Source organism: Mustela nigripes, chromosome 1 (assembly GCF_022355385.1).
Source record: "Mustela nigripes isolate SB6536 chromosome 1, MUSNIG.SB6536, whole genome shotgun sequence".
NCBI lineage: Eukaryota > Metazoa > Chordata > Mammalia > Carnivora > Mustelidae > Mustela > Mustela nigripes.
The window spans coordinates 234,564,534-234,577,754 of NC_081557.1; the positions used below are offsets into that span (position 1 = coordinate 234,564,534).

Consider the following 13,221-nt stretch of genomic DNA (forward strand, 5'->3'; position numbering starts at 1 on the left):
GAGTGCCTGGGACCTAGTTGATTAATTTGATAATGGATTTTTATTAAGGGTGGTCATCCACTTGTGTGGGTGTTAATCTGTGTAATTCAAGAAGTGACTGCATCCTAGTAAGGGGATGAAGTCCATCAGAGAACTCTGGAGCAGTGAAGGAAGGAAGGATGAGCTAGTCCGAAGTGTTGGGGAGCCGCTGGAAGAAATAGTCCAGAAAAAGAGAACATGAGAGGTAGACAGAAACTCATCATGCCTCTGAAATCCTCAGGAGAGGCTGCTCTCCTGTAACCATGCAGACTGGGCACTTGAATGGTTTTATTTGAAAATAAAAGGAAAAACTAGAAACTTTGATGCTATTTGGGTTGCATTAGTGAGGCTGAAGTTGTTCATGTGTTTGTTCTCTAACTGGATCCTGGTCTTGTTGTTGCTGTTCTAGATTTTATTTTATTTATTCATGCCAGACAGAGAAGGCAGGGGGAGAGGGAGAAGCAGGCTCCCCACAGAGCAGGGAGCCCAATGCAGGGCTCAAACCCAGGATCCTGGGATCACGATCCAAGTGAAGGCAGACGCTTAACCAACTGAGCCACATAGGCGCCCCTAACTGAATCTAGTTTTGAACTGTTTCTCTCATTGCCAATATACCAATTGGGATTCGGAGCTCTTCTGTTTTATTCTACAACTTCTTTATATAAAAGAAAAAAGTTGGGCGCCTGGGTGGCTCAGTGGGTTAAAGCCTTGCCTTTGGCTCAGGTCGTGATCCCAGGGATTGAGCCCCGCATCGGGCTCTCTGCTCAGCAGGGAGCCTGCTTCCCCCCCAACTCTGCCTGCCTTTCTCTCTGCCTACTTGTGATCTCTGTCTGTCAAATAAATAAATAAAATCTTTAAAAAAAAAAAAGAAAGAAAAAAGTCAGTTTTATATGTGATATTTACTACCGGTTTACTTCTCGATTTGTCATTTCTCCATTGGCCATGTTTAGCCGTTTGTGTTTATCTGGTTATTCATTTGGTTGTTTGTTTTAACAGGGAGCTATTTCTAATTCTTGTATGGTCAAATTCTGTCTCTTTTCTGATTTTATTTAATCTTAGATAAAGCCTAGGACTATCCAGACAGCCCATGAGTAACAGCTCAGCTCCAGTGCCACGTGGCATGACATAAGATAATGAAGATACTAATAATAACAATAAAAATGGCATCATCATAACTAACATTTACAGAGTTTCTGTTCAGTGTCAGGCACTGTTCTATGCACATTACATTTTTAACTTCTTTAATGCTCATAACAATAGTTTGAGACATGTATGGTGATACTCATTTATATTTGTGCTAATAAAGCAGGGAGAAAATGCATAACCACTGAGGGTCACTAGAAGGAGGGGGAAGAGGCAGAATTCAGGCTGGGGTGGTCTGTCTCTGGAGTACTCGTCTTACTCTGCTGTAGAGGGAATAGCGAGACCCTGGCCTTCCACACATCATACCGCTCATTTCTTTTAACAATCATATGAGGGAAGCACCATTATAATGCTCATTTTACAGTTGTGAAAGAGGAGGCTGGAACAGGTTAAGGGATTCATCCAAGGGCACAGAGCTACAGAGAAATGGAGCCAATCATATTATATTTATATTTCTCTGACTGACTTATTTCGCTTAGCGTAATACTCCCTACCTCTATCCATATTGTTGTAAATGGCAAGATTTCACTCATTTTTATGAATGAGTAATAGTCCACTGTATATATGTACCACTTCTTCTTTATCCATTCATCAGTGGATAGACACTACAGCTCTTTTCATAACTTGGATCTTGTAGATATGCTACTATAAACATCAAGGTGTGTTTATCCCTTTGAATTAGTATTTTTGTATTTGAGTAAATATCCAGTAGTGCAATTACTGGATCATAGAGTGGTTCTACTTTTTGAGGAACCTCCATATTGTTTTCTGGAATGGCTGCATCAGTTTGCATTCCTACCAACAGTGCAAGAAGGTTCGCCTTTCTCCACATTGTTGCATTTCTGTGGTGTTGGTTGTTATTTCTTTCCTCATTTGTGATTTTACTTACTTGGGTCCTTTTTCTTCTCTTTTTGATGAGTCTGGCTAAAGGTTTATCAATTTTATTGATTTTTTCCCAAAGAACCAGCTCTAAGTTTCATTGATCTGTTCTATTGTTTTTTTTCAGTTTCCATATCATTTATTTCTGCTCTAATCCTTATTATTTCCTTTCCTCCACTAGTTTTTAGGCTTCATTTATTGTTCTTTTCCTAGATGCTTTAGGTTTAAGATTAGGTTGCTTATTTTAGATTTTTCTTGCTTCTTGAGGTAGGCTTGTATTGCTATACACTTCTCTTGTAGGACTGCTTTTATTGCATACTAAAGGTTTTAGGCCATTATCTTTTCATCTTAATTTGTTTCCATGTATTTTTAAATTTCTTCTTTGGTTTCCTGTTTGACCCATTCATTGTTTTGTAGCATGTTGTTTAACCTCCATGTATTCATGGTCTTTCCAGACTTTTTATTTTGGTTGACTTCTAGTTTCATAGCACTATGGTCAGAAAAGATGCATAGTATGACTTCGATCCTCTTGTATTTGTTGAGACCTGTTTTAGGACCTAATATGTGATCTGTTCTGGAGAATGTTCCATGTGCACTTGAAAGAATGTGTATTCTGCTGTTTTAGGGTGGAATGTTCTGCATATATCTATTAGGTCCATTTGGTCCAGTGTACCATTCAATATCATTGTTTCTTTGTTGATGCTCTGTTTAGATGATCTGTCTATTGCTATAGGTGGGGTGCTGAAATTCTCTACAATTATTCTGTTATTATCAGCTAGTTATTTTATGTTTGTTATTGTTTTATATATTTGAGTACTCCCATGTTGGGTGCATAAATACCTACAATGGCTATATTTTCTTATTGGATTGTCCCCTTTATAATTATATAATACCCTTTTTTGTCTCTTACTACAGTCTTTGTTTTAAAGTCTAATTTGTCCAATTTAAGTATTGCTACTCTGGCTTTCTTTTGACATCCATTTGAGTGATACATATTTCTCCACCCCCTTATTTTCAATCTGTAGGTGCCCTTAGGTCTAAAATGAGTCTCTTTTAGGCAGCGTAGAGATGAGTCTTGTTTTGTTTTGTTTTTTATCCATTCTGACACTGTATGTCTTTTGATTGGAGCAGTTAGTCCATTAACATTCAAAATAATTACTGATAGATATGTATTTATTGCCATTTTATTGCTTGTTTTGTGCTTGTTTCTGGAGATTTTCTCTGATCCTTTCTTGTCTTTGTCACTGTTAGTCTCTCCTTTGCACTCAAATTCCCCTATTTCTTGCAGGGCTGGTTTGGTGGTCACAAACTCCTTTAGTTTTAGTTTGGGAACTCTTTATCTCCTTCCACTCTGAATGAGAGCTTTGCTGGATAGAGTATTCTTGGCTGCAGTTTTTTCCCATTCAGCACATTGAATATATCATGGCCCTCCCTTCTAGCTTGCCAAGTTTCTGTTGAGAAATCCCCAGCTAGACTTATAGGTTTTCCCTTATAAGTTATGGACTTCTTTTGTCTTGCTGCTTTTAAAATTTTTATCACTATTCTTTGCAAATTTAATTACAATACGTCTTGGCATTGGCCTGCTTTTATTGATTTTGATGAGGGTTCTCTGTACCTCCTGGATCTGGATGACTGTTTCTTTCCCCAGAGTAGGGAGGTTTTCAGCTATTATTTCCTCAAATATATTTTCTTCTCTCTTTTCTGTTTTTCTTCTGGGACTCCTGTAATATGAATATTATTACATTTGATGGAGTCACTGAGTTCCCTAAGTCTAATCTCATGTTGTACAATTCTTTCTCTCTTTTGTTTGGCTTCATTATTGCCCATTATTTTGTCTTCTAGGTCACTAATTCATTCCTCTGCTTCCTCCAGCTTGCTGTTTATTTCATCAAGTCTGTTTCCAATCTCTCTTATTTCACTCTTCACCTCTGATTGATTCCTTTTAAATTCTTTTATCTTAGTGGTAATGGTCTCACTGATGTCTTCTATTCTTTTTTCAAGCCCAGTGAGTATTCTTTTGATTATTGCCTTAAATTCTCCATCAGGCATGTTACTTATATCTGTTTCACTTGAATCTATGGCCATGGCCTTACTTGTTTTTACTTGGAAAATATTCCTCTGTCTTGGCATTTTGTCTAAGTCTCTGCCTTCTTCTGTGTGTTTTAAAAGAGTTATGTCTCCTGCTTCTGAATGTAATGGCTTTATGAAGAAGAAGTCATATAGTGCCCAGGGCCTCGTGCTTCAGTGAGTGTTTCTGGTGTACACTGTGTGTGCTCTGCTGTTCTATTTTGGCTATTCTATCCTGCCAAGGCTCTCCCTGCCTACTCTGGGTAGTGTTTGGTCCTTGGCCTGAATGTGGCAACTTTTAACTACATGAGACCTGTACATAACCCTCTGGTCAGGAGATGTGGTGTGGGCAGGGTTTTGTGCTGGTTTTCCAGAAAAGGGCCCACTGCATTGGGACTGAGAAGGGCAGTCCCTCCAGAGCACAGAGCAGGTGGGCTTGTGATAAGCAAGTTAGGCAGCCAGTGTCCTCTCTGAGCTTCTTCCATCAGGTGGCCCTGTGTTTATGCTGGGGAGTAGCAGGGGAAAATGATGCCAGTAAGCTCCTTTGTTCCTGGAGAGGGGTATTATAAATAAAGACTTAGTTTTGATATTTCCTTTTGTTGGCTGTAAATTTTTCAAGTATAGGAAAGTATCAAAGTATGGGCGCCTGGGCGGCTCAGTTGGTTAAGCCACTGCCTTCAGCTCAGGTCATGATCCTGGAGTCCTGGGACCGAGTCCCATATTTGGCTTCCTGTTCAGCAGGGAGTCTGCTTCTCCCTCTGACCCTCTCCCCTCTCATGCTCTCTCTCTCTCTCAAGTAAATAAATAAAATCTTTAAAAAAAAGTATCAAAGTAAAAGCAAGCACCAACCACAAGCAAGCCATGATAATGTTTTTGTATATTTTCAATGAGACCTTTTGCTCCACATATTTCTACCATATGAAACCATCCTACACATATACTTTTGTATCCTATGTTTTTCATTTATATTTTAATGTAAGCATCCCCTTATGTTATACATTATCTTTTTAGATTGTGGTAAAAACATGTGGTAAAACATATGTGGTAAAAACACATAACAAAATGTATCATCTTAACACAATACACTATTTTTTTAAAAGAATTTATTTATTTATTTGACAGAGATCACAAGTAGGCAGAGAGGCAGGCAGAGAGAGATGGAGAAGCAGGCTCCCTGCTGAGCAGAAAGCCCGATGTGGGACTCGATCCCAGGACCCTGGGATCATGACCTGAGCCGAAAGCAGAGGCTTTAACCCACTGAGCCACCCAGACACCCCCACAATACACTATTTTTAATGATTATAAAATGTTATTAAACAAACATAGCACATTCCTCCATTGTTGAAAATTTGGAATGCTTCAAATTTTTCACTGTTAACAATGACTCTGCAATTAACACACTTGTAAGAAATATTTGGCTCAGTGGGTTAAAGCCTCTGACTTCAGCTCAGGTCATGATCTCAAGGTCCTGGGATCGAGCCCCACATCGGGCTCTCTATTCAGCAGGGAGCCTGCATCCCCCCACCTCTCTCTCCTGCCTCTCTGCCTGCTTGTGATCCCTGTCTGTCAAATAAATAAATAAAATCTTAAAAAAAAAATTTGTCTACATTCAACTTATTTTCTTAGACTAGATTTCTTAAGTAGAATTACAGGTCAAAGAACATGGTTATTTTATTTTATTTTCAAAGATTTTATTTATTTATTTGACAGAAAGATACATGGAGAGAGAGGAAACACAAGCAGGAGGAACGAGAGAGGGAGAAGCAGGCTTCCCGCTGAGCAAGGAGCCTGATGGGCCCTAATCCCAGGACTCTGGGATCTTGACCTGAGCCCAAGGCAGCTGCTTAAAGACTGAGCCACCCAGGTGCCCAGAACATGGTTATTTTAAAGCCTTTTTTATATATATCCAAATTACTTTGCCCTCCTATTATCACTATATAAAATGCCCATTCCACTGTAGTCTTATTAATATAACAGACTTATAAAAATGGAACTATTTTTTTTAAATAGGACTTTTAAAATATCAGTTTAGTGAAGGTCTCTGGAGTGAAGTGTGAGACAAGATAACTGGTTTTGCAACACTTTGCTGACCAACAAATGGGGTTGGAGAGTCTGAGAGGAGTTAAACATTAGAAGAGGATTTGCAGTGGCGCCTGGGTGGCTCAGTGGGTAAAGCCTCTGCCTTCGGCTCAGGTCATGGTCTCAGGGTCCTGGGATTGAGCCCCGCATCGGGCTCTCTGCTCAGCAGGGAGCCTGCTTCCCCCTCTCTCTCTGCCTGCCTCTCTGACTACCTGTGATCTCTCTCTGACAAATAAATAAATAAAAATCTTTAAAATAATAATTTAAAAAAGGAAGAGGATTTAGACAGTTTTTGGTGTATTATGAGTTCCACTTACCCTACAGAAGGAATGGACAGATGTGCTCCCATATCTGTCGTCTATAGATGGTCATCTATAAGCCAGGGAGACGAGGCCTAGAACAGCTCTTTCCTTCCCACCCCTCAAAACACTAACCCTGCTTACACCCTAATATTGGATTTCAAGCTTCCAGAACTGTGAGTTAATATATTTCTGTTGGTTAGGCCACTCAAGTTGTAGTCCTTTTTTTTTTTTTTTTTTTTTTACATTAGCCTTAGCAAACTAGTACACAACTAGCGCTGAGCATTGAAGCTTGATTATGAAATCTTGAAGTTCAGTACAGGAAGTGCAATCACCCTGGAGAAAACAGGAAAATCCAGTCCTAGCAACTATTGCAACTTCCATTACAGAACAAGAGCTTTAAGAAAAAAAGATTTTATTTATTTTGAGCATGAGTAGGGGGAGGGGCAGAGGGAGAGAAAAAAGAATCTCAAGCAGATTCCACCCTAAGCCTGATGAAGGACCCTGAGATCATGACTTGAACTGAAATCAAGAGTCAGGTGCTCAACTGACCAAGATACTCAGGTACCCCAGAACAAGTACTTTTATATATTTTTTAGCATATGTTTTGTGGTTTTAAGTTCCCTTCCAGTATAATGTGTCATAAAAGTTTTTTTTTTAAGATTTTATTTGTTTATTTGACAGAGACTACAAGCAGGCAGAGAGGCAGGCAGAGAGAGAGGAGGAAGCAGGCTCCCCGCTGAGCAGAGAGCCCGACCTGGGGCTCGATCCCAGGACCCTGGGATCATGGCCCAAGCCGAAGGCAGAGGCTTTACCCCACTGAGCCACCCAGGTGCCCCTGTGTCATAAAAGTTTAAATGATGATTTTTCTATATCCCTAAATTCTAACTCCATAGTTTAACTTTTCAATATCTTTGACAGTATGATCTTAATCTAACTTTTCATGCTTTTATCTCACTGTCATTTTTCATAAACTACATGGCTCAGTCAAATTGGGACACCAATCCCAAAATAGTCCTGGATATTCTTGTCTTTGTTCTCTTCATCTCTCTATTTATAATGGTCTTTCCATTCCCCAACATCACACATTGAAAAATCCAAAGTTAAAATCTTCCTTCAGTGTCTAGTATAAAAACCATCACTTCTAAGACTTTTTTTTTTCATTCATTCAATCTGAACTTCCATTGCATATTTTTGTTTCACTGATTTTTATTTCAGTTATCTGGATTCATGTAATATCCTCTGATTGACTTTAAGTTTCTTAGGGCAAGAAGCAACTAGTACATGTTGTTACTTGAGTTTCTTCTTCCAAAAGTGGGGACTGAGACAAGAGCTTTGTGTACAGGTCATTTGTTTGGAGAAGTAATCTCATGGATCAAGAATAAGGGGACTGGGAAAAATGAAACAAAGAAGAAGTGAAAAGGCAATTTCAGAGTGAGTAAAGCTCAGTCCTACTGGGGACTCATTGAGGAATGGTATAGAACGTAACTCATTTGTTAACCTAAGAAAAGAAAGCAATATATATCTAATGGCTCCCTTTCCTTAAGTGGTAAGGGATCTCCCTGGGGAATATCTCTGGCACTTCTAGCTTTGGGAATATACCAGAATGCTTGAACAGGCTTCTGTGAACATTACATACAGGGGTATTAATGAAGTCACAGGGCATAAAATGAGAGATACATGGTGCAGCTATGACAAGATGCTGTCTGCTTACACCTTCCCAGAGCTGACAGCTAGACTAAAAGGATAGAACATGAGAATGATTGATGAGTATTAAAAACGTCTGATAAAATGATGCTAGGAAAAAATATCTGGTATAGTTCATTCCTTGCACTGTCCCAATCCGCTCATGTCCTGCTCATGTTTAACAGTTCCTAAAGACAAGAATGCCATGTATAGAAATAGTACACATGGACTATATTCTTCCATCTGATCAAAAGAGCAAAGTTTCTTCTTTGCTCTTTGTTAAGTCAGGCAACTAGAATCTCAGCAAGAGCTCTAGCCACAGAAAACCAGACTCAGAATTTCCAACTGACCTGAGATTTAATTCAAGAACTCTTGGTTTGGGTTCCCCCAGGTCCAGACCCCGAGACAACTATTCAACCACAAGTAGTTTATTTAAAAGGTGATCCCAGGAAACACTCTTAGAGGAATGAGGATATGAGAAAAGGTTAGAAAGGAAACCAATAAAAAATATGTTTATCAAGCTATTTCCACGATGGAGAATTGGAATTCCATTCTACTTGGGAACTCAGGGAGAGTATAAAGCCTATCCCAGATTTGTCCCCAAAATGAGTGAGAAATTTGGGGCATTTATCCAACAATTCTCTTCCTGATATTCATTGAGAGCTCCTTCCAAGAAAAACCCCCAGCATTTCTTGGGGCACCTAGTGGAGTGGGTTGTTGAGAATCTGACTCTTGGTTTCAGCTCAGGTTGTAATCTCAGGCTTGTGAGATAGAGCCCCATGTTGGGCTCCATGCTCAGCATAGTGTCTGCTTGAATTTCTCTCCCCCTCTCCCTCTGTCCCTCCCGCTTATGTTCTTGCTCTCTCAAATAAATAGATCTTCAAAAAAAAAAAAAATCTCCAGTACTTTTAAATTGCCCTTTGTGTAAGCCAAGTAGGTTCTCATGGCCAGGAGAAAATCCAGGCAAAGAGTCTGCAGCATTAGCAATAAGTGGTCTTCACCATGCAAGGACAAATGCCGAGTAGAAGGAAGAAGGGCACCAATAGCTACAGAAATCTGCTATAGAAACAAAAATTATTTAAATAGGTACTTGTCTTGATTACATGATAAATTCAATGAATTCAGTCATACAAAAAAAGATAAATTCCTCATGTATTCGAAATTAACAACTTAAATCAAAATTATATCATTGCATTAATTTTTATTACCATATATAAATGGTGAACTGGAGACTCTGAAAGTACACATTTTTATCTACATTATATATTCAAAATTCCATTTAGATTTCTGTTGATGCAAAATAAGTCACTGTTGGAACTTCAAAAGCAGCAACATTTTTCCTGAAGAAACAAGGGAATAGTTTTAGATCTATGTGTGATCTATTTTTTTGCTTGCTCCATCAATTTAATATTAATAGATGCTCTTAGGTTAGCCCAAAAAAGTCCATGTTTGCTCTTCTCCTTGGGCCATTCCAAATAAGTCCTTTGTGCCATGAGATTTTTGAGCTTGTGATAGTTGCTAGGGATGGAATACTGTGGAATAGGTTCTAGCAAAATCAAGATTAAGTTATCAAAACCTTCATGAAAGAGATTATGGTGGGCAAAGTAGAGTTCATAATGGCACCACTCACTCTGGACAAAGTTAGGCGACAAAACAAAGATGGACTTGTAACTTTTCTCAATGCAGTTTATGATATTTTCCACGATGCTCTTGCCAGGAACAAAGCTCCTCTCATGGAGACAAATCCTTATACCTTCCTTTTCTAGGTTTGGTAGTAATTCACTCTTCACCCAGGCCGAATCATGCCCACTATATGAAATAAAGGCATGGAACTGGAGGGTTCTTTGGACTTCTTCTAAAGGTATGTTCCTTGCCCTACGCCGGGTCTGGGTCCACTGACACAACATCCGGAGATACCAGGGCAGATCAAAGTAGATACAGAGGGTGGTCACAGTAGCAGTCAACACCAGCATAGTGACCCCAATGGTAATAAGCAGCAGAGTTGTGTTGCAGGATAACTGAGACACGTGAAAGTCCTTCAGCAGGGTTCCCTTGTAGTTTTCTGGATAGTCACACTTGTAAGAATCAGGCCAACCTTCTATTACTTCATGGGATACTCGGCCTAGACTTTGGACAAATTCTCTGAGCTCACATGTACATTGGAATGGATTGTTCCCTGCTCTTATGGACCTAATCTTCTGGCAGCTCTGGAAGAAATCAGCTGATGGGTTGGAAATTGAATTAGAGTCAATGATCAGTACAGAAAGGCTGCTAAAAGTACCACAGTCTGGAAGGTGGGCTAAAGAATTGGAAGCAACATTGAGTTCTTGCAAAGCTTCTAGTTTCATGATTGGCTTAGGAATGCTCCTTATTCTGTTATTGTGAAGATCAAGTTTCCTGATCTTGGGAGGTAAACATCTGAAAACAGATTCAGTCAGTATATTTGAAGACATATTTAAATTTAATAAACTTCCAGTCCAAGTGCAATTTCCTTCATTTTCATCATAACTTAGAGAATTTTGGCTAATGTCCAATTGTTGTAGAGACTTCATCCTCTTGGTCATATTAACTATACTTACAAGTTCTTTTAATTGATTCATTTGTAAATTAAGCGTCTTCAGTTTAACCAAGTTTCCACAATTTTTAAAAACCATGTCTGTTAAGAGATTATTAGAAAAATCCAAATACAGAAATGGGCTAATTTGGGATGGGCAAACCATATGGACCATGTGTGTATCAGACACTGTGAAATTTTGGATGTTCATATTTGAAAGGATTTCATAGATATAACTTTGTGGCAAAGAGAACGCATCACTGACAACATGGTGTATAGATAAGGCCTTCAGTGAAGTGTTAGAATAATCAAAATATCTCAAGTCAGGTCTACCCTGTAGTTTTACATTTGTAATTGAGAAATACTCTATGCTTGTAGGCCAAACCAACTGGAGGATCATAATGAAAAAATTCCAAGTTGTTTCAATGTTGTTTAAAGTAAGATTTGATAACCTTGAATTCTTTTGAAGTTTTGACAGAATATCCTGGAAATAAGAACATCCATTATCATCTAGCACACATTTGATATTAGATAGTTCCAGACTTACTGCTGTGCTGACTGATACATCCAAAGTAAAACTGAATTCCTTTCTTCTGGGGAAAACAATGTGTAGACTTTCTGTGTTAAGGTTGTGAAGGCTCTCAGGGTCTTCTTCTTCCCCATAAGTGTCTCCTAAGACCAGTAAAACCTTATTTATATGCAAAGGAGCAATTAGTAGCACACTAGATTTTTGTAACCATGTGGCACTTAATCCCAGAAATTCTAGTTGAGACATGTTGACAAATTCTTTGCATATGGGCAAACGATCAAATGGATTAAACGAAAGGTCTAAGTGCTTGAGGTTCAAGGTAGGATGGCAAGAGATCTTCCCCAACGCATTGTGGGACAAATCCAAGTATTCCAGTTCCTGGTTGAATTTGAAAACACTGATATCAAGATATTGAATTCTATTATGAGAAACTACCAAAATCCTCAGCTTTGATAGTGATAGGATGTCAGAAGTGTGAAGCTCAGATATATAATTTTGTGATATATCTAAGATTGTTGTTTTCAAGGATAGGTCTTTGGGAACATGAAAGAGACCAGTTTTTGATCTGTTAACTAGAAATTCACTTTCATCAGACAGTTGGGTTCTGGTCTCAAATATTAACATGAAGATTATGGCAAAATGAAAGATGCTAGAATTAGTTCTCATCATTTTGTAAGACCAGATATTCATAAGTGTAGTTGCTATTCCTCAGACCATCTCCATACAGGTACGGATCCTTAAAAAACAAAACAAAACAAAACACTTTAAATGACTGTATGAAACTAGGCATTGCTGACATTAAACATTTTTTCCTAGAGACTCATAAAATTAAGCCTGTTCCCTGGACTCCAAGTTCCTTGGAGTCACATAACTGAAATGAGGGAAATATACCTATTGATAAACAACTATACCACCTCTAATCAAATGGAAGGTGTAATGGGTAGAATGATGGCTTCACCCAAAAGCCATCATTCCGCCTTTTAACCCTGTCCTATCCATCACAAACTGTGACTATTACCTAATTTGGGAAGAGGGTCTTTGTAGAAATAATGAGGTTAAGGATCTTTAGATGAGGAGATCATCCTAGGTTATCCAGGTGGTCTTTAAATCCAGGGATTTTTTTTTTTAAGATTTTATTTATTTATTTGACAGACAGAGATCACAAGAAGGCAGAGAGGCAGGCAGAAAGAGAGGAAGGGAAGCAGGCTCCCTGCTGAGAAGAGAGCCCGATGTGGGGCTCAATCCCAGGACCCTGGGATCATGACCTGAGCCGAAGGCAGAGGCTTTAACCCACTGAGCCACCCAGGCACCCCCAGTGACAAGTATTCTTACAAGAGAAAGACAGAGGGATATTTGATGGAAACAACAGAGACACAGAGAAGGCCATCTGAAGAAGGAGGCAGAGATGGGAGCAGATACAGTGCAAACCAAGGAATACTGATAGCTACTGGAAGCTGGAAGAGGCTTTACGGAGAGTTTAGTGCTACCAACACCTTGATTTTAGACTTCTGGTCTCCAGACCCACAAGAGAATACATTTCTGTTGTTTTTTAGCCACCAAGTTTATGATAACTTGTTACAGCAGCCACAGGAAACTGATACAGATGGTTTTATGTATTTATGGAAAGTCCACTGAGCCCAACCCTCCCAAGATCATATAGAACTCAAACTAGGGTTCACAGCCAGTGGTATTTTCTACCTTTGACATGCACCACCTCATGGCTTTCTTAAGATTTCCTTTCCCGTGAGGTTGAATTCAAACTCTTCTTGCATTACTTTTTATTACTCACATGTGATTTCACACCTAACTTTGGTCTTATTCAAAAGGTAATTAGATCATGATAAATGGTCTCTCAGAAATCCCATTTATTCATCCATTTATTTATTCAACCACTCTGTATTGATAATCTTCTGGCCTTGTTTTAGGAACTAGAGATAGAGTGTGCTAAAGCTGTGAACAAAATAAAG

The 13,221-nt window shown here is 38.9% G+C and overlaps 1 protein-coding gene across 5 annotated transcripts in view; it reads right to left on the reverse strand.

The window, feature by feature from the left end:
• Positions 1–9,305: 9,305 nt before the first annotated feature.
• TLR1 (toll like receptor 1) overlaps positions 9,306–13,221 on the reverse strand; it is a 35,214-nt gene continuing 31,298 nt past the window's right edge. For all 5 annotated transcript variants that reach the window (XM_059382486.1, XM_059382472.1, XM_059382465.1 and 2 more), the window contains one exon: positions 9,306–11,990. In XM_059382486.1, the coding sequence (XP_059238469.1) occupies positions 9,551–11,944 (2,394 nt within the window). In that variant the 5' untranslated portion in view covers positions 11,945–11,990 and the 3' untranslated portion in view covers positions 9,306–9,550. The remainder of the gene's footprint in view (positions 11,991–13,221) is intronic.